The 26,196-nt window shown below is 44.6% G+C and overlaps 1 protein-coding gene across 2 annotated transcripts in view; it reads left to right on the top strand.

The window, feature by feature from the left end:
• The window catches only part of COMMD10 (COMM domain containing 10), a 151,232-nt gene extending 125,282 nt beyond the window's left edge, over positions 1-25,950 (top strand). The window contains exons 7-8 of one of the 2 annotated variants that reach the window (XM_068667779.1): positions 4,988-5,057; positions 8,326-11,970. In XM_068667779.1, coding sequence (XP_068523880.1) covers positions 4,988-5,040 — 53 coding nt within the window. In that variant the 3' untranslated portion in view covers positions 5,041-5,057; positions 8,326-11,970. Of the gene's footprint in view, positions 1-4,987; positions 5,058-8,325; positions 11,971-25,770 lie in introns of those variants that run through there. The other variant, XM_068667777.1, reaches the window with a different exon arrangement.
• Positions 25,951-26,196: the final 246 nt, after the last annotated feature.

Raw genomic sequence — 26,196 nt, 5'->3', positions numbered from 1 at the left:
TGGTGAGGCTCTCTGGCTTTGTGACCTGTGACGTGCTGGCAGAGGCAGACTTAGGGCTTAAGATCTGAGTCAGCTCTGCTTGTCCCTTGCCACTCTTCCCAATGATTTCCTGGCAGTGAAGCCAAGCTGAGTTAGAACGGAAAACTTTTCGGCAGCGTGTACGGTAGCTTTGGGAAACACGGTTGTGGTCAATTTTATGTCGGTGCCATCTGGTGCACAGAATGGCATAAAGAAAGAGGAAAGAAAAAAAGGCATTTGGAAAAATGCGTAATGGCAAGAGAAAAATGCAATAATGAAATATATGGATATAAAAGGAAAGGCATCATGTTTCATAACTGTGAGGGCAGAAAGATTGCGTTACTTAGTTTAACCCATTGTATCATATACACATGGTTTGCCACCTCCCAGATCCCCTAGATAGCTTTCCAACCTATTTTTAAGCACTTCTTATGATACAGTATCAATTACAGGGCTATTGTCAGATTGCCCTTACAGTTAAAAAACTTTCTTACTGTGCTATCTGAAAGCTTCAGCATACCACTGTCACCTAAAATACCAACCGTGCATTAAGCTGTAGGTGTTTGTGGGATCTTGTAAATGTCTCTGCAAATGTAAGCTCCGACGGCTTTCTGTTGATTCCCTAATTTAGTTAGCAGAAACCCTTTCTGCCTCCTCTCATCCCTGGTCCCTCTGATTCCATGCAGCCTGCTTTGCTACTAATCTTTAAAAGCTACCACCACCTGCCTGGGTCCAGACCACTTTCTGCTGAAAGAGGTGGAGCATGAGGTTGGAAGCGTTTTGCAAGGGGTGAAATGATGTCTTTACCTTTACCTTCATTTCCACTTAAAAAGTCCAGCCCAAAGGCACCAAAGTAAGTCACAGGGGATCTTCCCATAAGCTCAGACGCCCATGGGTGTCCCTTCAGTGGCCATTTAGGCTTGGCTGTTCAGCTGAGCAAAGCCATATCACCGCTCCTGCCTGCTACATCTTTCAGAGTGGTGAGTCCTCTCCGAGGAGACTGATGTGATACCCCCAGTTCATCGGCGTTTCCTCAATATATAAGGCAGGGAGCCAGTCCCACTTGATATTTTTTAAATCAATATTTCATTAAGCAATGCTTTTATGGCATTTCAGTATTCATCTATAATAGCTAATATAAACCTTTTATCTGTGTATATCAAAGCACTTTGTGAAAGTCGAAAGCACAAAAACTCTGTACTAAAGACGAAGAAAAATGAGGCATGCAGAGGGATTATGTTCTTTGCCCAATTGCCCAGCCAATTAGCGGATTAATTCTTAATCCAGTTCCATATCCACTTGGCCATGCTGCCAGATTTTATCTCCTAAATATAAAATATTCTACATCTGAAAATATCTAATCAAGTTAATGACGTAGCAACTCTGCAACTGAATTAATACTCAATTTTTAATTAACTTTAAAATAAAATAAAATAAAAGTGTTTGATTGGGGTATTTTTCTGAAAATATGTGGGCATTTCACTTCAGCATAAGATTTCCAGTTAATGACATATTTAACACTCAGCTGTTTGGCAGCATGTTTAATTTTCTTTCTTTTAATGTTTCACTCTGGTCGTCTGGAAATACAACTGGGAGAGAAGCCTGTGTCACACAGAGGCATTATTTCTAGGTTGTTTTATCACTAATACTTAAATGAAGAACACAAGTGGAAAGCAGTGTTTATACAAACTTGATGTTTTCTGACTCCCCTGTATTTTTTTCAAGGGGTTAGCAGCTTTCTATTTCATAGCAGGAAAGCAACCAAACCAGAGGGACCTCACCTACACAAACACATTTTGTGAGATAATTATTCGACTGACATTACAGAGCTTAAAAACAGTCAGACTCCATGGTCTCTGAAGAATGAATTCATTATGTCTTAAACAAGACAAGATTTTCCTTTGGGAATTTTATGTCTGTCTGTTTTTTGTATATATATATCTATAGTTTACCTGTTCAGGAACGAGACAGGGAGAATAGATCAGCTCTGCTGAAGTTCATACTTTTGACACTCCATTTTTTTCTTCTGAAGGAAAAAAAAAAAAAGTATCTTGCTATTCCAAACATAACCTACTTCTCTTTATGTAGGCAGGCACACGCTTCTCCCCTCAGCTGAGACACGAGGCCCTATTCTTAGCTCCACTTTCATTTACGTTGTGCCTTAAGGCAAGATGCACAGGATATAACAGCTCTGTACTTATGACTGTTTTAAACTATGCAAAATTAGAGCTATCTGTAACGTTACGGGCCATTTTGAGGATATGCAAAAGGATGCTAGAAACCTATTATAGAAACCCTATCCGAGGAAATGTAACCCTGACAAGCGAGAAAGGAACATTAAAATTGTTTGGAAATATTTGGAAACAGTCACCCAGGAAGGTATATAACCAGTCTGCTCTTTTGTCCTCTGGCAGCCACAGGCTGGGAGAGCTCTGTAGTGAAAAGGTCCACTCCCCAGCTAATGCAGCTCACACTGTTTCAGTGACATTGACCGGTACAAACCAACAAACTAGCCCTCACACCGTTCACCACGTTATCGCTACAGCACTGCTTCAGTGCTATCTTTCTCCAGTTTCTGTCGGTTCTGCACCTTACCTCTCCCGCCTGCCTCTGTGTGAGGATGAAAGGAGAGCAGAATGAGTGCTCTCCCAGAGATATGACCTTCATTATCCTAAAAAAAAGAAATGAATTCACAAACATCACAAAGAACCTGACTCTTTGTAAAGCAGTGAAAAAAAAAAAAAAGAGTAAAGCTTCTCAGTGAAAATTCTGTGCATGCAGAGTTTTATTTCAAATGCCCTTGAATAAGTCCACAGTATGTTAAGGAAAAGGAACACTTTGGGAACAGTTCTCTCCAAATCTCAAAAACTAGGTGTCAGCATCAGTGGCTGTGGTTTTGCTGTTCAGTCTCCAACATCCATAACAGTGATTTATTCTTCAGGAGCTCAGCTGGTTGCTGGTCATGTCGGGCAAGTAGGTAAGTGCCCTTGGGAGGCCATGGACCACTTCTCAGACCCTCTGACCTGGAACATGGGCAGAGGATGTGTTGCACTGCTGGCAGTACTCTGGAAATACAACCCACTGAATGGATTTACTGGAAGTTACTGGTTGCTTTCCCACTGGAAGGGGGACAGGGAGAGCCCTCCCTGAGGCCTGTGCAAGTGGAGCACCCCGTAGAGACGCTGGGGTGCATCTCCTCAGGGTTCATCAGGGCTCATTTCAACATCTGCTTCCTTTCTCTCTGCTTTCAAGGTGCGTAGCCAGGGGAGGGCAAAGCAGCAGTGAGAGGACAATTCATTTCTCTTTCACCCTCCCCACCAAGTACCTCTGGGAACCACAGGGAAGCTGGCTGGCAGTGGCTGCAGTCAGCCTCATCAAGCACAAGGCCTGACACAGGGATGGGAGCAGGAGCCAGCTCGGCTTATTCTGCTGTGCTGGTTCTGCCCTGGTGCCAGCAGCAGCTATGCTGATTCCTTGTTTGGGGATTTGGAGGTAATTTCCCCTAGGTGATGAGTCTGGAAAAAAAAAAAAAAAAAAAAAAGCTGTAATGGTTTTTGAGACAGTTTTTAGGCCTTTAGGTGACTAGCATCTCAAGTTTGAGTTCTGGGCATTTGAGGAGTTGGAGGGGACCTGTCTTAGACCCATATTAATCAGGGGGCTGATTGAGTAATCTGGTTTCCTTCAATGGCACATGTCTCCATGAGGATGAAGGTTCTGGCTTCAAATCAGTATCCCTGGCTGTCCCTGAAGGTGAAGAGAAACCACAGATTTCATCACCACAATGAGGTTTTTAGTAATTAGAGCTATTGGCATGCCTTGCAGCTACTGCTGTAGCAAAACTGCCAGCTAGTTGGATGTCCCTCCTCTGGGTAGTAATGGTAGATAGAGATGTATCTTCATAATTGACCAGGCAGGGATTTATATGCTCACTGGGCTTTCTTCACAATACTTCTTTGCACAGCACAAAATTATCTTCTGTCGTCTACGTGCTTTTTCCCTTGTTATACCACACAAATACAAGCAGCAAACAGAGTGTAGTGCTTCTGCAGCCAGGGCACGTACACTGAACCCAGAGCATCTACATGGATGGAGAAGGTGCCTCGACTCTGCTATGTAACAACAGTGACATTCTGGTACCTCAGTTCCCCAGGACTTCTTCTCTTCTTCTGTTGTGTGAAAGCCCCTGAATTGAAAGCTGGATGCGGTGGTGTCTGTTATTCCATAAATAGCTCTTCCTTCAATATAGGTTTGATCCAAGACTTCTGAATGGTAGGAAGGAACCATGCTACTAAAAATTATTTGATATATTCCCCAGCAGATCAGAAAAATGAAAAGATCCCTTGGTAGCCCAAGTGCAGAGGCAACATCTGGAGTACGTGGTGTGATGGTTTTCATGTACCTCACAGCATTTTTTTCAGATGGTGGTTCCAGAGTCTGCTTCAGATGCTAAAAATACCTGTGCTGCTGCAAAAATGCGATCTTCAGGAACTAATTTTGTCATATGTTAGAGCAGAGCTCAGCTCTGAAAAATAATATTGGAAAAAAAAAATTAAGTCAATGTGTCCATATTTATTGTGTTTCATAATCACTTGGGATCTGTATGTGAAGCTGTGATTTCTCATTGTCCTTGCATTGTCCCTGGTAAAGAAAATGTTGTGAAAGCTGATGAAATGAGGAAAACATTCCACTTTTATTATGCTGTTTTTGTTTGTTTGTTTGTTTTGTTTTGTTTTGTTTTTGTTTTCCTCTCTCAGTGGTGCTGGTTTTATGAGGCTAAGAAGTAAAAGATAGTAAGATTCTATTTCAGTCACCTGAAGTCAGCAGATGTGACAATTCACAGAGCGAGCGGGGTGGCTATGTGAGAAGGTGCTGCATTTGCAGTCAATTTTCAATGCAGAGCTTCGCTGTAATTTCTCACCCCTGGAAACAGATGACTGTTTTGAGGAAAGGCGTGCATTTTCTCCCCCAGGAGTAACAGCTGTCCAGACATGGGAAGATAACTGCCAGGGACCTGACTGCTAATCTCTGGTGTATTTCAGGTAAGGACCATTTACCATTTGCTAACCCTTCCAAACTGGAAGTCAATCCTCAAGCACAGCTGGTTAGTCTACGTGGGGCAGACATCGCCTCTGGTACTGTGAATATCTTCCCCTCATGACCCATCCCTGCACATCCCTGATTGGGATGAACCTACATCTTCTTTGTGTTCTCTAAAAAGTGAATTTGCTTGCACGGAGGATTCTCTCAGGTGTTCAGAGAGGGAGGCTCTGGGACTGCGTTTGTGACTTTGGGGCAGACTGAGAGAGTGGAAGGGGTCTGTCCAGGGAGCAAGCAGCTGGGGTCTGTCCAGGGAGCAAGCAGCTGTGATCAGCCTGGACCACAAACTGAAACAAAGCTGGACTTGTTACCCCAGTCCAAATGGTACAGACTTGCTGGCATGTGTTCCTGCACAGTGTGCCCACCGAAGAGCACAGGTTGCTGTTAAAAATATTGTTGCAACTTTTGCGATGCACATGGTGGAAGTTTTATTGCTATCTTTTGTAGCATGTGTTCTGGTAAGACAATCAGCTCTCCTCACTGGTTTCTGCCATCCATTCACACTCTGATAGCACCTCGTTGCTGCAGCAGTCCCTCACCTTTGGGCAACCTCCATCTGGACTCAAACTGCTCCAGACAGGAGTTATGGGAGGCAGGAAAGTCATTAGCGGTGTCAGGCAAAACTTAGCCAGCTCAGGCTGGGTGCAGATACCCTGTTCTGTGATGGCAACTCTCCTGGTGGCACAAATTCACTCACAGCAGCTGGGCAACAGTCCTGTTGGAGGAGACCTCCGCACCATTCAGGCAGAGCTGGGCTGGGGAGCTCCTGGTGGACCATGTCTGAACATGGCCCAGATAAGGCCACAGCAGGTGTCTGAGCAGTGCCTCCAAAGTGCCTGTAAGGCAGAGGTGCAATGCCAGTGCTGGGTTAGCTCTCGTACTTCCAGGCTCCCCCATCCCACCAGCCTTGACCCATGGCACCTGGTCCAGGCTGCAGGGCCCAGACCGCAGCTGGGCCATGGCAGTCTGAGCCCCTTCCTGGCTCAGCTCAGGTCTCGCTTCCCCTGCTAAAATCCATCCTGAAACATCTGGCTTTGTTTTGGGGAGAGGTTGGCACGAGCATACCATTATTTCTATGGGATGCTCCAGGAAAAAAAAAAAAAAAAAAAAAAGAAATCATGGACTGGTGCCCTGTGGAATTTTTCCAAATGAGGCCCCAAAGCAGGATAGGGCAAGGCTGCTGGTAACAGCAACTGGAAAAAAAGGTGTTCTGCTTCCCTGTAGGCATAGCTCAAAGTGCTGCCCTTTGGAAGGGACTTACATCTATCCAGGGGATTTTACTGTTCCTTAGGAAGAAATATTAAAACTTCTTTAAAATATATTTTGTGCACTAATCTGGCAATGTGGATTACCTGGAAAGAGGAAGCTAGCTCCAACTTCCCTTTGTGACCAAAGTGAAATACCAAATAAACAAATAAATAAATTTAAATAAATAAATAAACAAACAAACAAACAGATACGTAAAAATAAATAAATAAATAAATAAATAAATAAAGACCTGGTATTGGTCTTGACTATGCATTTTATTAGGCCTAATTAAATATTCATACCATTAGGTCACTAGTAACTGTCATTTCGTCATTGGTAAAGATATTAAGGTTTAGTTAGTGATTTTTTTTTTTTAATTTTTATTTTCTATAAACTATTTCATGCAAGTGCTTCTGTCAAAAGCTAATTGTATTTTTTCCTGGCAGATTATCTTCAGAGATCTCTATAGGGCTGAATATTACATCTGAATTGACCACTCTCCGTATTTGCTCTTATTATTCTTGATAGGTGCTATTATACCTCAATAATGAGCCTGGTGGCAAAGCCTGGTGAATATGAAATAAACACATCATATTTGTATGGGCAAAACTGAAGCTGAGAAATAGCTCATTAGGCTTTTATTTCTTTGCTAAAAATGCTGTAAAATTATTGCTTTATCCTGGACAATAATTGGTGCTTTTCTCAAAAAACAATGCCAGTTGAACTTAATGCATTATGTCTTAGTGAAAACATAAAATACAGGGTGTATTTGAGAGGAAAACTACCAAAACCTGAAGCATTCTTCAGCTTGAAAGAAAAGTGAAAGGCTGCACAATTTTAAGTACCACAGTGACTATGCTCCATTGCTGCTTCATTGATAAATACCTATATTTAATGTATTTTTCAAGCAAAACAATCTTTACATTACTGAGAGCTCATTGGTCTGGCAGCCCTATTCAAATTAACTTCAGAGTTCTCAGACCAAAAATAAATACCTTTTGAAAGGAAGCTGAGGCAAATGTGCCACTTATTACCGCACAGCAGCTTGACACCACTTCAGTCCAAATTTCAAGCCGACTATCCACTCAGCAGGAGATATATTCATTTTAAATTAAACATGCCAGGAATCAGACTTCAAAGGGAACAAGACGAATTTGTTGTTTCCACACTGGAAATCTCTATGTCTGCATCAGTGAATGTTGGCTCTGTATTTTTCCTACTAAAATTAATTGCTATCCATGCTAAACTAGGGCAATTAGGGCCTGAAAGCTCTTGCACAGTATGTCTTGGTGGGGAAACCAAAGAGGGGGATGGGGGGAGAAGGGTGACCAGCAGCGAGCCAATCTTTATCAGGCATGGAGAAATAACAGGACCGCAAGGGAGCTTAGGGAAAGAAGCTCTGCTGTTTTAGTGAGCTGGCTGTTGGGCTAGGATACAAAACAGCTTACTGCTTGTGAAAACCTGGGATTATGTTGTGGGATCACGGAGATGAGCCTTGATCCAGCGTGCCTCTAGCAGCTGTAGTGAATGTTGTTGCTGGAGATGTATCCACCAGGATGGTATCTGTCGTGTCCATGTTTACAACAGGATTAGGAGCATGCATTTTAAGGGGTCTGCAAATCAATGGGAAAAAATTGGCTCAGATCAGGATGCTGGCTGACAAAGCTATTCTCTTAGAGCAATTTTAAAAGAGCAGACCACCTGCTTTTAGAATTGTAGCAGGAGGGCAAAGAAGTGGGCCTCTTTTCTGTGTCTTTTTTTTTTTTTTCTTTTTTTTTTTTTCTATTATTGTTGCAGAATGCAGGGTATTGCTTATATTTTAAATGAAAGCAGTGGTTGCCCTTAACGAGAATTTAAGATGTGTGAGAAATAAGTGTGAAAGTATTAGTAAAAAATAAATTGATTGATACTACAGAGTAAGCTTTCATAAATAAGGAACTGTGTTTTGCTTCTCTTTTGCAGATTGCATTATGGTATCAAGGTCAACATCGTTTGCAAACGCATAAACAAATCTGGTGCAGGAATTACTGGGTGAAGTGCAATTCCCAGGAATATTTGGAGGATCACTCTAGATGATAAGCGTGGTCTCTTCTGGCTTTAAAATCCACACTTCTCTGAAATTCCCATTCCTTCACAGAGCCCTGCAGGCCTGGCAGACTGGCCTCACCTCCCTCATTTTCTCCTTCTCCCTCTCCTTCCTTGTCTTTCTCCTCTCCAGCAAACAGCTTAGGTCCATGTGTTCTTCCAGTGCAATGGATTTGGGTTGGTTTTGAATGTGTAATGTCTTGCTGGTCTTTGTTATTTTTGTGTGTGAGATCTCAGGTGGGCCCCAGGAAGATGCCTGGCTTTGAGCATGGTCTCATGGTGTGACTTTGGGCTATGTGCCTGTGGATGGATATGTTTTTGGGTGAAAGCTTCTGGTTGGGTGCCTTGTCCTGTCAAAGCTGGCAGATTGCTCATCTCTCTGATTTGGTTTGGTTTGGTTCAGTTGCCTTTGGCATGGCAGCAGTCAGGGAGGCTGCAGCTCGCTGTGCAGCAAGCGTAACGAAGTCTCAGAGGGCCACACACCTGTGAACTCAGCATAGCTTGCACAATTAATAACACAATTAAAATCTGGGACTTTGAAACAAAGCCAGTCATTTCTCCTGATTGTTGGCTGAGGCCTATTTGTACAGGGAGAAGAATGGCAGCATGAAATGAGAAGGATTACTGAGGGAGAAAACATAGCAACAGCACAGCCTCGTCACTTAGTAACAGGGAAGAATTGTGATGAAGAAGGAATGAACGTATATAAATAAAATATTCAGGAATATACATATTCATTAAAGCAATATCCAGAAAACAGAGAGGTGAAAGGCAATAGCTAAGCATCTAAAAATGCTCTTTAATGAAAAAGAATTTTAAATATCTGTCTCCGCCCTTCAGAGCTGTGTGATGGCATTATCTTCCCACGTGAAGCTATGCTGTTTCATGTCTTCTTATGTTCCTCCCCCCATCCCTTCACCCCAAGTGCCAGGGAAGTCTGACAGATGAACCTTCCAGGATCGCTTTATGTTCCCAGACATGAGTTGCTGGTTTATTACCCTAACCACGTCTATGTGAGTAATGTTCCTTATGTGTCGTCATGCCCAGTGCTGATGAATACACAGTGATATATTTCAGCTCCAAAGAGCATCCCAATTAATTTGCCTGTTATGGTCTTTTGCCCCAGAACCAAGAGCGTGTTCTTCACTGTTGTGATTGCTTTCCTTGCCTCCTGAACCAGAAGAAGAGGAGAAGCAATGAAGACAGAGAAGCAATGCTGGGTAGTAAATGAAACTCTGTCCACACCTTCACACTTATATTTATTCCAGAGATGTTGGCTTTAATTTAGGGTGGGAAAAAAAAAAAAAGAAACAACAAACAAACAAAATCAAAACCTCAATAATCTGAAATTCAAATCAGTTTTGGGGAAGAAAGAATGAGAGCTTGGAAGCAATTGCAAAACAAGATTTTACGTTATTAGATGTTGTTCTCCTGCCTTGGGTATTTAATCAAATGCCCAGGCCTGTTCCCACATAAAGCGAAAGATTAATCATCACACTTATAAATCATTCTTCTCATCTCCCTCTCATTCACACCAGACCCGCTCCCTTCTCTTTCAGCGGTCTGGAAACTACTGCCCCTTATCTTCTGGTTCTCTTTTTTTGAGGGCTTAACTTGGGCTTGTGAGTAAATGTTAGGCATTCACCTTTCTTGCTTATTTTGTATATGACAAATTGATCACAGGGATGAGCTTTTCTCTTCAATCCACTGTTTTTAATAAATATTTTACCTTGCAGTACTGAAACACTAGTTATGAATTTTCATGAGCAACTTCCCATAAATCTTCTTAACAACTCTTCACAGAAACTGGGGCTGTAAAAGCACTATGCCTGGCTAGGCACAGGTCATCTGGTATTTTGTTTCTCTTTCTCCTGTTGAGTACTTTTGGGGATTGAATGGAACATTTAACACAGCAAAAGGTGCTATCCCAGACTGCATTCATCTCAGCCAGTGCAAAAATTTAATGTGACTGGAGGCTATACAATGTGTTTGTGGGCTGGTTATCAGTTACTTTTGGTAGATCCCTAAGATAAAAATTGCTCCTGTTTGGGAAATACTCAAAAGAATTCACATTTGTGTTTGGATGTGTACCAAGATCACATTTGGTGTTTTCCATCTGAAATGTTCATAGTAAACTTAGCAGCATGTATTTAAAATTAAAATGCATTTAAAATTTATCTTGATGTATAAATATTAAAGGGATTAGTTTTGCTGTGCCGCACGAGCCCACAGTCCACAGAGCCTGATCAGGAGCTGGTGGGGCCAGTAAATGAGCCCCACATGAAAAGATCCACTGGTGGAACATGAGGACACTGCAGAAGAGCTGAGCAAAGGCTTTGCCATGGTGTTCACAACAGAGGCGCTGTGAGCAGGGAGTGAGCCTAAGGAGCCTCCTCCAATGGAGGTGTCAGGAAAAGGCATGTTAGAACAAATTGATAAAACCAAACATTAACAAATTCTCAGCACCAGATGGTGTTTACCCAGGAGTCCTGAAAAAAAAAAAAAAAAAAAAAAAAACACAAATAAGAAATTTCTGAATTACAAACCGTGTGTAATCTGGCACTACAATCAGCTCTGGTTTCAGAGGGATGGAAATGGAAATGCTACACCAGGCTTTGAACAGGGCTTCAGGGGAGATCCTGGGTGCTCCTGGTCAGTCAAGGCTTTCCTTTGTCGTGGTCACAGATATGGCTGGAGTTTTGAGAAGGAGCACGGGTGTTGGGAGGAGGATCAGACCTGACAGCCACAATAACTCTTTGAAGAATTTAATGATTTTATTTATCTGGGCTATGTGGCTTTCAAGACAGCCTTCAAAGAGCAAGAAAGGCTCCTAAAAACCACATTTATTATGGAACAGGAGAGATTACTCTCTAGTAGGTTAACCCCAGAAAAGATAGGGTTGGAAGGAATGGTCACCTTATCTGTCAGGAGGTCCCACAAGCACCAGTCCTGGGCCTGATGTTCAGCATCTTCCTCCGTGTCCAGGAGAAGGTGGTACAAGCAAATGGTGGCAATGTTTACAACCATGTTATTCAAGATAACCACAGCTAGTGCTGACTGTGAAGAGATGCTGAAATAGCTCACCGCACCAAAATGAAATTCTGTGTTGGGGCTGCCATGGGAGAAGTGACTACATATACAAACTTGCAATCTCTTAGCTCAGTAATGAAAAATGAAAGACAGCTTGAGTCATTGCAGAGCATTTGCTAAAAACACCCCACCGTGACTCAGTGGGCAAGCTGGCGGTCAGATCTGAAGCAGGGAGGATCCGCTTCTCCCCACACTGCCCCCATGCATCGAGGATGCTGAAGGAGAAGCGGGCTCGGGGAGCCAGCTGCACACTGCTTTTACACTCAGGAGAATGGAAGCAAGCTAGTGGTAGGCACTGTCCTGTCTTAGCTTCCTCCCTTCCCTGTCTGAAAACATTACTGCTTCTCTCCCTGACGAAGGGATACTCAGCTCTCTGCTGTCCTTGTACTATCTATGTGAAAAAAAAAAAAAAAAAAAAAAAAAAGCCAAGATTAACAATGAATGTAGCTGCTTTTTTCAATTATTTTGTATATGATTTATTGCCTTATTATCTGAGACATGAAGAATGCTGTTAATGAGAATATATTGGTTGCAACAGCTTATTGTTTTTATCCTGGTGACTTTCCCTTTTTTATCATGAGAGCGAGCAGTGTATTTGCATCTATTTGACATTTGAAATGTTTTGCCTGTAGTTGATCTGCAGCTCTGTGCAGCATGATGCAGGCTAAGAAAAGCCCATTTCAGTTCTTAGGACAGGTGCAAGATTAAGCATCAAGCATCTCACTTCTAAAATTGCTTGTGATTGTTTTCTCCTCCATGAACGTCTGCGTAGTTAGCAACTAACTGCATCCAGAGATCAAAAGCTAAATTGTCTCAGACAGGAATTGCTATATCAGAGCCTAGTGCTACTTGTACTGTACTTTAAGCAATCAGGCACTTCCACTCATCTTTCTTTGCTGGAGGTGAGGCAGCAGGCTGGGCTTGCTCTGCAGCTAGAGACAAAAGAAAGGGGAAGGACCACGTGGCGAGCAGCTGCACCTCAGAGCTGGGGAGAAGCACGGGTTTCATGGTGTGACACCACCCTAAAGCATTGTTGTCTCTTCTGCTGGGCTGGAACAGCAAGCAGAGGATCATCGACAGAAATACAGGATATACTCTAGGGTAGTGCTAGCCTGGCAGAAATGCCATGCCCATAAATGCCCCCTACACTGCTCTATGCCCACAGGTGGGCATCCACTCACTAGGTGGGGGTCCAGGAACTTGTCTGCCCCACTGGGGAGGGATGCTCATGGGGACAGATCCCACCTTGCGCCACAGGCAGCACAGGCACAGGGGCGGTGTCTGTGCGGCTTTTGCACAGTGATTTGGAGGGAAGCCCCCGATGCCTTCACCCGTAATTGCCTTAATTAGTCCATTACTCTCCTCTAGGGGAATTTTCTCCAGAAAGAGAAGACGTCATCCCTTGGAACATTTGACTGGTAGAACAGAAAATCTACTGTCAGCTTTTTTCCTTTTTTTTTTTTTTTTTTAAATATATTCTAAATTGAACTATCATATTGACAAATTAGTATTTAATCCTATTGCTCTAATTCAATCATTTGCCTGTGCATTAGGATAAGAATGATTTGCATAATAGTCTTCAGTCTTCTGTTTAGAAACAAAATATTTTGATATTTGCTTGTGCTAAGTGGGATCAAACTGCGAACAGGCGGCAAGCAATCCCACGGGAGCTATGCTGGCGCTGGCTCTGCTGGGCAGCCGCTGATGCTCCCTTCCCTGCAGGCAGCATCGCCTGGTGTAAATGTCCTTCCTTGGGAAATCTGAGGGAAAAAAAAAAAAAGAGTAAAATAGCATGCTTGCCCCGTTGAGAAGTGGTTAGGCTCCACTTGCCTGAGTCCATTGCAGACTGCACCACGGGTGATGGTTGTAGCAAGCCAGCCTTTGTGAGCAGTGTTTTCCTTCCTCAGAGCAGGGTAGGTCTGTCAAAGGGTTGTAAACCTTTCATTAGGCCAGCAGAACAGGCAGCTCACAGGTATGGTAGCCAAAGAGATTGCTGCATCAGGTTTTCCTGGGGAGAGCTGAAAGTGTTCACTCCCTGCGCGATGACTGGAGGGCTTGCAGGGACCTGGTGTGCTCTGGGCCCCACTGCAGCCTGCTGCTGAGCTGTGGGTTGGACCAGCATCTTCAGGGAGTGTGCCCTGCCCTGTTGCCCAAAAACCCTTCTCTAACAGGAAGCTATATTAAGAGGTAAGATAAAATGTGTCTCTCATGCCACCATTGCACTGGCACCCTTCGTCCACTTCACTTCCTTTTCAGTTCCCTCTTCTAGGCATTTTCATTTTTTGTTTTGTAGCTGGTTTTTATGCTTAACATGGAATGCTCCATGGAAATTTTACATTTGGTTCCTATAGCTAGTGGATAACGCTTTCCGGATTGATTAAGTATCCAGATTCTTACAAAGGTAGAGCTGCCATGTCACGTGCCATGTATGACTTCAGGCACCTGCAAAGCTGCAGCCCCTTGTGCCAGATCAGTAACTTCAGATCAATAGGAAAATCACTTTTTCTCCTCGCTTTTTGTTATACCTTCATTTTCCTGTGTCCAGATGCTACTCAGGGAGACATCATCAGGGATTTGTCATTCCTCTAGCACAAACTGGTATTATCAAAACAGTTCTGCAAGTAGTACTGTCAAAATACTTTAATCAAAAGCAATTCTAAACAATAAAGACAACTGCCTTAATAACTCATGTTTCTTCAAGCTTTACTTTTTCAATTTCATTCTTTATTTTCTTTTTTTTCTTTTTTTTTTTTTCCCTAGGAAATAATATGGAGATGAAGGAACATTTCTACAAAGAGGCTGTTTTCATAAATTTCCTTTGAATTTGGTACATACACTGAGCAGGCCGGTGAGATCACAACATGTGCAGACGTCCACAATGTGTCATGTTCTCCACTGTATTTTAATATATATCTTTTTATTAGGATGTATTTAATTCAAATTAATACTCTTTGAAGAAAAGGCCTTTGTGGATGTTCTAATTTTCCAGCAGCTGTCAATAGCCTGGGGTCTGCTTGTTGGAAGAATGCATTTTAGCATTTCCTTTTCTCCATTGCTAAATTGTATCCAAACACTGCCTCTGAAGCCGTGTAAACTCCATTTTACATTTGGAAATGATAGTGATGGAGTGTCTCTGTCTGCCTGTGGTACCTTTCATGAATTCCCCCATTCTGGTCTCCCAGCAGGGCAGGAAGGCAAAGGATCTCTTCCTGAAGTCCTGAGTTTTTCCAGCACGTGTTGTGTTTAACACCTCTGTCTCGCTGCCTTACCCAAGGTGGGCCATGTCCCCTGCCCAGGAGGAGCACTGTCCCTCGCTCCATCTCATCTGCATCCTCTGTGTCACTCCAGCCCCCATCTTGCTGCCCCAGCCCTGCGCTATGTTCAAATACAATAAAAAAGAAAACCTGAAAATCTCTCTCCATACTGTGGGAACTCAGCAGCTCTCTTACCCATTGTCTCATATGCGAATAAAAGCTGTAATGGTGTGTTTAAATAACAACAGCAGATGCTTTTCTCCTTTGGGAATCACTGTGCCTTGAGATCCTCATAACACACCAAGCTCAGGCTTTGGTTGTGTTACATAAACAGATCCCTGTGCACAATTGTGTAATTTTTTGTCTGCACTAGGAACCCATACAGAAATGCAAAGTGGTCCTCTGGCTCATAAGGAGTTAATTTTTTTTTTTTTTTTTTTTGTCCCAGGCCCTTTGTTTTATTTTCACAGTCGTAACTGATACTATAAAGCCCCCAAAACACTGGTAGTCCTGGGTGAGATAAGTGCACAATGTGCCTATCTCTGTACCGGGCAAAGCTGGCAGCCGACGTACAAGCACTCCGTGGGACGTCGGGCCTCACTGCTGATAACCAGCGCTGGCACCGAGGAGGAGCTGCGCACTTCTGCCTGCTTTGTTTTCTTTTCCAGATAACAGTTCATTGTGGGAAAAGGCAAGAGCTGCTGCTGGGGTGGACTCGGCGCCCTTGAAACACATCTGTACTCTCTCAGCTTTTCTTCCCAGTTTAGTCTCTGGTGTTTGTTCCCCTCTCTCTTTGTCTGCCCACTCTTGTCTCAGCCAGACTTCTTTCTGGGCCACAGATAATTTCTATTGAAACCAGTTGAGTTGCACCAATTGTGGGATGTTCTCCATGGCGCTCCAAGTTTAATCTGCATTGATGTTAAGATCCACATCTCCCCTGAATGCATGCTGGGGTGAGAAGTGTCTGTTTAGCTGTTCCTTAAAGCAATACACATTCAGGTAGTTAGCCTAATACATCGTCTTGAGAGACATTGGTGGTACAACCACAGCTCCACATTTTGCAGCGCTGAAGGGTGCATGAACAGGCATACAGCAAAGGCAAGGTGAACACAGTCCTGGTGCTAAGGGACGTGCTGTCCAAAGCAGGTTTTTGGAAGCAGACACGTGCTATCCCTGAGGAAAACATCATTGGAGACAGCACTGTGCTGCCCTCCAACCACTTTGGGGGCAGGGTCTGGCAGCGGATTAGGGTCTGCATTGGCAGAGAGGCATTTTGGAGCATCCCTTTGGGGGAGCTGGGCACAGGAGGGGTCTATCTGTCTGTCCATCTGTCTGTGTTCGCCAGTGCCCTGGGGCAGGAAGGACACGATTTGGGTGCTGGTGCTGCTGCACCTGTGGCAGAATCAATGCCAAGCACACACTGGGCATCATGAGCAACCTGATGGCACCCATGGGTGAGCGATCACTGTCCAGATCTTTTCCATGAGGGAGGAAATCCGAGCAATTTGGGCTAACGGAGGCCCTTCCTCAGATCCTGCCAATGCAGAGCACAGCCCAAGGTTGCTGGCTGGCTTTGTTCGCCCCCATACGTGCAGGGCTGATGCTGCCGCCCCTTCCCCCCGCTCCCTGGATGCGCTCTGCCCGTGGAGACGCAAGCCCAGCGATGGGGATAATTTGCATTTGTGGGAGAGGTGCCGGCTAGAAATCTCTCTAAGCATTTCAGTCATGCAAAACTGCCACCTTTGATTTTCAGAAAGCTGCTACCCCCTTACCATCTGCTCCTGGTGCCACTTCCCTCCCTGGAGATACCCAACAAAATAATAATATGGATTTCTGCGTGTGAGGATGGAGACGATCAATAGCAATCCTTCCCACAGCAGCGGCACAGTACAAGCGGCACAGCCTGTAATAGCAGGGTACTGTGGGCTTGAGAGAGGTGGGAGCAGTGGCCTGAGCTTCCTCGCTGCCCTGGTTGTCCTGGGATAAATCCCAGCACACCGACAAACCCAGCACCCCTCCCTGCTGTGCTCACAGTGCATCAGCTATGCTGATGCAAAATTGGAACAGGAAAGTCTGAGCTACCTGCCTGCTCTGTAAAAATAAAATAAAATAAAATAAAATAAAATAAAATAAAATAAAATAAAATAAAATAAAATAAAATAAAATGCTTGCTTATGTAGAATACTCCGGAGATGTATTTCTTTTTCTTTTCTATTTCTTTATGACCTCTGCTATACTGTAAAGGTCTGCAGTGATCCACTCTCTGAGTGGCAGTCAGGCAAGCTATATCTATTGACTGCTGTATTTTACCAATCCAGGATGTTCTCTGCCCGCAAAGGATGCAGACAATTTGTTTAATGCAAGTATGAGCAACTTCTTTGGGCCAATTCCTTTATTTAGGTTTCTACTTCACTCGAGCCCCCAGTCTACTTTGCCAGCATTTCTGAGATTTCTGGAAGGGCTAACATCAGCATTGAATAATTACAGTGAGAAGCCCGGTGTGTCTATATATTTTATCTAAATTATTCAAGAACGTACGGGTGTGTTGTGCAGCCTGAGCGAGCTCTGAGTCTGTTCGTACGTGAGCCTGCCGGCGTGATGGAATAGCGGTGCACAGAGCTTTTGGAGGAGTTGCTCCTATTTGCCTTAAGCTGTCACTGTTGACGACAAGAAGGCAAAAATATTTGTAATTTCTTTTTCACTTTGCTGGTGGTATAAAACAAGCCAACCCACCACCCCAGGATGCTTTTTCTGTGCTACACTGTCACAACAGAGGAATAAAACTGAAATGCCTCAAACGGCTGTATGAAGTAGTCTCTCTCCCTCTCCCTCTCCCTCCTGTCAGAAGGCAGTCTGAGACAGCATCCAATTCTTTCCTCACACACACAATATTAAGCTCTTTTTGCATTTGGACTTAATTGTGATAAGTTGACAGAGCTCCAGAGATTCCTGGAAAATAAATCAAACGTTGTCAGTTTGCTCTGAGTTTTCCACACCTCCCCAGTGAATATTGAAGCAAAGACCTTTTAAGTACATTGTAATCTGGTATATCAGACGTTTCTCAAATTATTTTTTTCTGCAGCATCATGTAGGAATTAAAATTTTGTTGATTTTTATAACTAAGCTGGTTATGTGTTACTTTTAGGTGTATGCCATTATGTTCATTTGCATGGATTTATTTTCAGCAAATAAAATAAGTACAGGATATTAAAGGATTTTGCTAGCTGGTGACATGTACTGTGGCATGCATAGACATGTAGTGGGGAAGGTGTCTTCTCATTTAAATATATTACCCTTCGGATAGGTCTTAATTTACCAGGGCTTCGCTCTATACAGGGTTTAAATGCATCTCAAAGTAATTCTCTCACCAATCAAATCCTCTTCACAGCACAAAACCACATAATGAAATAATAGCAGTTTCAGCAAATTTGTGTTAAAATTAGCATTAACATTTCTAGAATGCCTTAATATTTCTGCTATGTGTAGGTGTCACACTTTGTGCCTGTATTTTCCAAACTCTCTCTCCCCCTCCCACACGTTATTGTTTTAGGGAACTTTACACAACTGCCACAACAGGATCCCTACGCTCAGCTCACGTACCCCATGCTGGGTAATAACATGAAAGCAGCCTGTGCTCGTGGAAGTAAGCTGACTTTCTGTGGAGAGCAATATTTACAGAGATGTGAGAGCTGCAGCCAGCACTCTTGCTGTGTGCGTGAGGATGGGCCCCCTGCTGCCTGCAGCTCCTTTCCTTGGCATTTCTGCTCTGCCCCCCGAGCTTCACCCCCAGCTCCAGCTTGGAAAAAGGGGGGTTTAGGCTCTCTGAGCCTCCTGTCCAGTGATGCTGTGGAGGCACAGCCATTCATTCACGCTTCTGCCTTGGTGTAGAACAAGTGAGCTGCCGTGAGCTGAACCGCTCACGCTGATCACAGCTGTGGAGGGCTGAAAGCCAGCATTGTGCCTTCTGCATCCATCCCATGCAGATGATGGTGCTCTGACTGCACTTGCCGGTGTATGGATTGGTTTCAAATTTGTGGTGCAAGTGGAGGGAGAGGCCTTCTTTGCCTCCAGGAATAGCTGATGAACTGGCAAAGCCCAGGAGAAAGCGCTTGGTCTCACAAAGCAAGGTTTGCCCTCTGAGAAGCTGAACCACATTTGTTTTGGTTAGCAAGTGGCAGGACAATCTGAGAGATATGCTTTGGGAGAGGAAGAAAGGAGCACAGGCATATCAAAGGAAAAATTAAACCCCTTTGGAAGATATTAACCACAGGAGCTCCCATGCTCTACCATGGCCAGGAGCTATCAAGCCAGCAGTAGAGGAAGGCCAGGAAAGGGGAACAAACAGAGGGACCTTTCGTATTTTACTGGCTATATACTAAGCAAATTTTCCCTTCATTTCTTGAACATGTCTTCCAAAAAATTTATTGTCCCATCTGGTTTGAATGTTGTGATTAAATGTTTCTGTACCAATGCAACTTGATTTAAGGGCAATTGGAGAGTAATTGGACAACAAAGTGTCCTCCACCAATGGACTGCCAGGTCCATACTGGGACACAGTAGCCAGCATCCAGCTGCTCTGTGTGTGGCTTTTGGTTGATACCGTGCATGTTAGCAGGACTCAAGAAAGAAGATTCCTCTGCCCACTCCAGCTATGTCTGTGTGCACATCCATGCCCCATCATGGCATCAGTTGCCTATGAGCCCTTTCATCAAGTCAGAAACTGTGAGTTTCCTTGGCTGGCAGCCCCAGAGCAGCCAAGCCTAGCAGACATCTCAGCTTGTGTCATGCCTGCGTCTCCGACAGGCTGCAGGAAACCTACAGCACACCCTCACAGGAATGCTTGGCTTTTTATTTGGCTCTCCCCAGGGATGTGCACAGGCCCATGGGAGGGTCCAGTGGTCATGTTGGGAGCTGGGAAGCAGGCATTGTTCATGGTGGGGTAACAGGGCTGGTCAGTGCACTTCTTGTGGGTATTTGCATGCACAGTGTGAGAGGTGGCTGTGGGGTGCTGGCCATGGTCACAGGGCTGTGTGGGGACCACCAGGTAGGGTGCAACCTGCTGGTGGGCATGAAGCCTGACAAGTCAGCACGTGAGGTGAAGGCAGATGGGTATCAGGGAGGCTGTAGGTCTGGGCCAGCTGCAGCAGAAAGGAGCTGGCCTGGGGCTGTCCTCAGGGCTTGTAGGGCAACCAGGGACACTGGGGATCCAGGAGCAGCTGCTGCAGAGACTGCCTGGCCACAGGCACTCACTGAAAGGAGAGAAGAACCAGGACCAGGCCATCCACACGCTTCCCATTTCACAGAATCACAGAATTTCTAGGCTGGAAGAGACCTTAAGATCATAGAGTCCAACCTCTGACCTAACACTAACAAGTCCTCCACTAAACCGTATCACTAAGCTCTACATCTAAACATCTTTTAAAGACCTCCAGGGATGGGTGCTGTGTGCCTACCGGGAATACGTGCTCAGCCTTGCTCCTGAGTGGACTGGGGGACAGGGAGAGACAGCAGCCTCTGCCAAGCCACCAGTTCAGCAGCTCCAAACACCGGGACTATTCAGTAAGTCACTAATTACCTGACTATGAGGGTAGCGATCGTGCTTATCAGTGTTAGTACAAGAAGGTTGGAAGCCTGGATTAGCATTCCACATAGCATTGACAAATTAGAGTTATGGACTGAAAAAAACAGGGTGCAACTCAATAGGGATAAATGTGAGGTGTAACACGTGAGGAATACACCAGCTGCACAAGCAAGGGCAGGGGAATATCTTGCTTCATATGACTTTGAACAGAAATAAGCAGCTATATGCAGACACAAGGCAAGAAGCAGCCCACCTGCCCACAGTATGTGCACAGGACTGTGAAAAGACAAAGCACAAGGTGACCACCTTCTGCTTTACCCAGCAAGAAAGTCTGTGAGCTATGGGGTCCATTTCTAGACACTGCACCTCAAAAACAGGGCAGCTGACTTGATTAGAGCCAGGATGGCCATTGGCCATGGGAGTAGTACAATAGACAAGATGACATGAGACAAGCCGTACAAACTGTGCTTCTTCAGCCATGGAAGAAAAGCCCAGCTGGAGATAGGAGAGCCTTGAAAGGCAAAACAACTTGTGGAGGGTCCATGTGCACAGCATGTTCTGGGACAGGCAGGAAGGACATGATGGCCACAAGGCCTTGAGGGGAACACGTTGTGTCTGTGGGGCAGCATACAAGGGCAGGGAGGTCTGTGGTGCCCCAGGCTAGCCTCTCCAGCAGTGGATCCCCCATGCCCAGCTTCCTCTCAGCCCATGGTCCTTTGTAGGCCCCACAGAAAGCCTGAGCCTCCTGCCATTGCTCCTGCCTCTGCTGCTGAAAATCGGCCTCATGGGGTGTGGTAGTGTGGGCCTGGCATCCCTGCCTACACCAGAAGCAACATACAGACCATGGCAAGTCTGCTGTGGGAAAGCACCAGCACCCCTGGCACACACAGCCTGTGGTTTCCACCAGCCAAAAGTCATGCCTGCCCTCCAAGGCTGCCTGCTGGGAAAGATGGGGCTTTGAGTGCAGCCACCAGCCAGAGGCCAGCATGCAAAATATTTGTCACCTCCGGGTGCAGTACATATGTCGGGTAGAAAGTGCAGAGTTACAAACCCCTTGTAAATAAGTAATTAGGGCACTTAATGTAATTGAATAGCATAATGAATAGTAGTAATAGAAATGAATTGCAAAATATTCCTGTCCTTCAGAGAAATGCATAGGTATGCAAAAAGCATCTACTGGTGTACGTTACCACGTTTGTGAGTGAGTGTAGATATCAGAGAGACAGAAGGAAATCTTAGGCTTTCCACTCTGGTGTCCTGCTGAGGCAGATTCGGTTCCAGCAATGCACTTTGCAGTATTTTGTTACAAGGACTATCAAAGGTAGATGAAATATATACTTTTTAGACATAGGTCCAAGAGCTGTGGTGGGTATAGGCTGACAGTGCTGTTGCAGCCAGCAGAGGTATGCCAAGTGCCGCCAGCTGCATTACCTAATGCACGCATGGGTTAGATCCTGCTCCATCCTCTGTGTCTCTGCAAGCTCAGCAGGTTTCATCAGCAGTAGGAAAACCCGATGCTCTGCCTGCAGCCCCTCCAGCACTGCTGATCCTTTCAGCTTCTCCCAAGCTGTACAATAGGCCAGGACATTCATGCTTCAGAGGCAATGTAGGATAGGCAGGACATTCCTGCTTTAGGGGTAAGGGTCAGTCTGTTAGAAGAACCATGAAGTGATCAGGCAACATGAAGGAAGAAACCATTTAATTTTCTGACATGAACCTGTTGGAGGTCATTGCTGGGTATCAGAGAGCGTGTTGTAACTTGGCTTCTGCAGGCTGAGGTGTAAAGACATGGCTCATAGTATGTAATTAATATTTATAGAAGTGTCACATACATAGCTTGCAAATTACTATGGGAACCAAATATTTGTGAAGTATAACCCTAAGGAAAGCAGAGCATCTGGATAATTAGCCACTCCACCTTTTTCTTTAATTAAAAAAATACTTTTTTTTTTTTTTTTTTCCCTATTAATGTTTTGTCTGCTGTCTGGTGACGGCGTAATTCAGCTGCTCTTGAACTGTATTGCACCCTGTTGATGTTTGGCTGTAATTAATTCAGTATCAGGAAGGATGTAGAATTTAGTCTTGAAAGTATCTTACTGGTGGAAAACAAGATGGTCCTTTTACTAGCAGAGAGGACACACTAAGGCCAGAGTTAGCCATGCAGTCTGAGCCCAGCTGTCCCTTCTTGCACCCCCAAGATGCTCACCAAGTCCATGTGTGATCCAGGACCTGGCTTCTCACAAGCATGAACACCACAAGAGAGTTGTCTTTGCAGTACATTTGGAGGTGTATTGCATGTGCTCATCTTTAATATAATGCCCTAGGGTAACATCCATAATACTATTTTATTTTATGTATAATCATCTGTGCGATATACAATTACAGATTTCTGTACAGTTAAATAATGCAGCTGTAAAGCAGAACAATAAATAATATCTGAGGGAGTGAGAAATTAAGAGATACAGGTGAAGGAGAAAATATATGTTTTCAGAGGAGATTTGAAAAGAGATGGGGAGTCAATGGGGCATGTAAACGTGTTCTTTAATCTTCATAAAGGAACTTGTGCTCCAGAAAGATTTTACCAGTTACTAGAGTTGCTCCTTTAGGCTACAGAGGACCAAAACCACCTGGTGTCCTGGGCTGTGAGCAAGTGTCACACAGCACCCTCTGTCCTGGGGTTGCAATGGACCAGAAGCAGCTTAAGAGATTTCAGAGCAAAGCAAGGATATTCACTGAAGAGATTCATTGAAGAAGAGGTGCAACATAGAGCAGAATGCCTCCTTCTACTCAGTCTGTCCTTTCCCTCAGGTGCAGTCTCATCACTGCGAGTGGTTCCCAGAAGAGCATTGCTCACTCTGGTCTCTTTGCTGTGGTCTGTTACAACATAGTGAGCAATGTGAACAAAGCAGCTCAAGCTGGCAAAACGGAGGAGCACTCAAGCTGACACTGGGAGTGTGTAGGTGCATGCATAAAACATGCACACAGGCTCTGAAACATATACTGAAATGCAGAGGACTGAAGAATGAATTTCTACAATTTTAAAATTAGCATTCTCCTCTCCTCTCCTCTCCTCTCCTCTCCTCTCCTCTCCTCTCCTCTCCTCTCCTCTCCTCTCCTCTCCTCTCCTCTCCTCTCCTCTCCTCTCCTCTCCTCTCCTCTCCTCTCCTCTCCTCTCCTCTCCTCTCCTCTCCTCTCCTCTCCTCTCCTCTCCTCTCCTCTCCTCTCCTCTCCTCTCCTCTCCTCTCCTCTCCTCTCCTCTCCTCTCCTCTCCTCTCCTCTCCTCTCCTCTCCTCTCCTCTCCTCTCCTCTCCTCTCCTCTCCTCTCCTCTCCTCTCCTCTCCTCTCCTCTCCTCTCCTCTCCTCTCCTCTCCTCTCCTCTCCTCTCCTCTCCCTTTCTTCTTTTGTACTAATATTTTTATGCAAAATAAATAAAATGTTGAAAACAAAACTAAGATCGATCAACAAAACAGCATTTGGCAAAATAGTCACTTTTCTGTTGTCTGTTTTGTAAAAGAAAGGGTCGGATAATTCCTATGTGACCCATAATTCTGGTCTAACAGGCAGGGCTCAGTTGGTTTAACAAAGAGCTAATTCAGGATAGTTGTGAAGTGTAACAAACAGAATAAGAGCAGGGCTATTTCATGAAAGTTTTGAAAGGCATTAGTATTTTTTTCTTCCTTCTGTTCAACTTTTATGTGAATAGAGGCTGAAGTATTTCAGGACTAGGTTAAATATTGCTTGAAACGTCCCCTTTCAAAGCTCTGTGTCCCCTAGGTTTTCCCTGTCATGTCTTCTCTGAATGAATGTGGTTCTTGCTTCTAAGTAAACGAGATGTCTTTGAACTGCTCTTGTTGCTTGGTTTGCCCATGTGCGTGCTGTTTTAGGCTAAAAGCTGTCTGTATTCACGCCTGGCTGCGCTGGAAATTTCCCCTGAAGCCAGCTTAGACATCCTGCCCTCCCAGGCTGGAGCCCCCGGGGTACTGCTCCCCTTCAGCAATCCCTCCGGGGGTGGCAGGTGCCTCACCCCCCACACCCTCCCTTCCTGGGGTCCTGGTGCTTGGTGTTATGTGATGGAGGGGGTTGTGTGATAGAAGCAGGGCTGGTTTTTGGAGGGGTGCAGCCCGGGCAGCACTCGAAGCAGAAAGCGGTGCCTCACCTAGCTGGAGCTTTAACAGGCACTTCCCCAGCTTGGCTTTGCATGGTTAAACAGAGATTGAACCCTATTACGTGACCTCTTGGGTCCTTGCCTGTCAATTGAGCTGCTTCCCACATGCTGCTCTCCCCATTTACAGCTAGCACCAGACCTTGCCCTCTTAGAAAAGCATCGTGTGAGCGTGACCTACTGCTATTTTAAGTGAAACTCTGCTGTTACCAGCTATTCAGTGACATCTGTAACCACAACCTGCATTTTCCCTCCCTTCCCAAAGCGGCCTGAAAACCAAATCTGAGATTTAACTTCTCACCTGTGTGCATAATGAAAAAGAGAGATTGTTATTTCTGGGCTGATCCTACCCTGCTTGGTTTGCCTTGCACTGGTGCACAGCACTCTGTCAAGCTCTAAATCTGAATTTGAGGCTTTCCATGCAGGCTGGCTGGGGGAAAAGAGCTGTGCTCTCCCTGACATGTCCCTGGGACATGCAGGCCACGGGTGTTTGCTCCCAATATGCAAAGGATGGGAAAGAAGAAAGCAGCCAGCCCTGTCGCCTCTTGTCAGGTGCTCCTCCACATCCCTATGCTGTGAGTCATGAGCTGGTTGCCAGCTTTGCATTGCCAAAGCGCCTATGTCGGCATCATAATGTCCTTCATGCCCTACTGAAATATGCATGTTAAGTAGTAATAATATAAAGAATTAATGATGCTTCTGCTTCTTACTACATGCAACACAATCACTTAAGAAGACATAAGCAAAGCCCTTTTATATCAGAAAATTGTAATTACATCAACATTTGCAGTGGGTCTTGCTCTTTTCAGTGCCTCTGGCAAATGAATCTGAAAATATTTTAGGTGCACACAGGTTTTTCTTCTGAGAGGTAAAATGAACAAACCCAATGTACAGGTTCCTACAGTTGTGTTTATTATATTTTTTGCATGTCTGCTAGAAGTTAATCATAAGTGAAAACACTGTTGGTATGAAAACAATAACACTTTTTGTCTATTCTGATAATTGGTTCATCTGAGACACAGAAAAAATTCCTAAATAAAGTAATTTATCATCAGCAAATCTCCTCTTGAGGGACCTACAGTAATCTTTCAGCTGTGATCACAGTTTGTACTCATACATGACACAAAATAACGTCAAGAGTGCTCTATCCTACTGTTTTTAAACTTTTTTTTTTTTTTTTTTCTCCTAAGTGGTCTTTGTCCCCCTGACATGTGCATTGCTTGTCTGTCCTGCAGGTGCTTGGTGTGTCAGAGGGGTGCAGCCATCGCACTCTGGGGACAAGAGGAGGGCTGCAGCCCCAGAGGGGATGGGATTTGCAGCTCCCTGCCTCCAGAGGAGCCCCCTGTCTAAGGCTGTTTTCAGTGAGATGGTGCTGTAGGCAATCGTGAGTGAAGAAGCTGCAAATTCAATGGTTTCAGTTTAAAAAAATAAGAATAAAGTAATCAACAATAACCTTCTTAATGGCAACCTTGACTAGCAAATGATGAATTGCTTTAGAAATTGCTAAAAACTACTGCTGTATTTAAGAGATCCACTTGATTACATAAACTTCATTAAAAGCTGGTTTTCTGTTTCAGAGCAGCTGCTGCGAGAGCAAGGTCAGAGCCTGGGTGCCAGGCTGGGAAGCAGGCTCTCCCCTCGGCTTGGCCATTAACGGGATG

The sequence above is a fragment of the Anas acuta genome, chromosome Z, assembly GCF_963932015.1.
Source record: "Anas acuta chromosome Z, bAnaAcu1.1, whole genome shotgun sequence".
NCBI classification, from domain to species: domain Eukaryota; kingdom Metazoa; phylum Chordata; class Aves; order Anseriformes; family Anatidae; genus Anas; species Anas acuta.
Note: the sequence above shows the minus strand (reverse complement) of the source record. Positions and strands in the feature narration are given on the sequence as shown.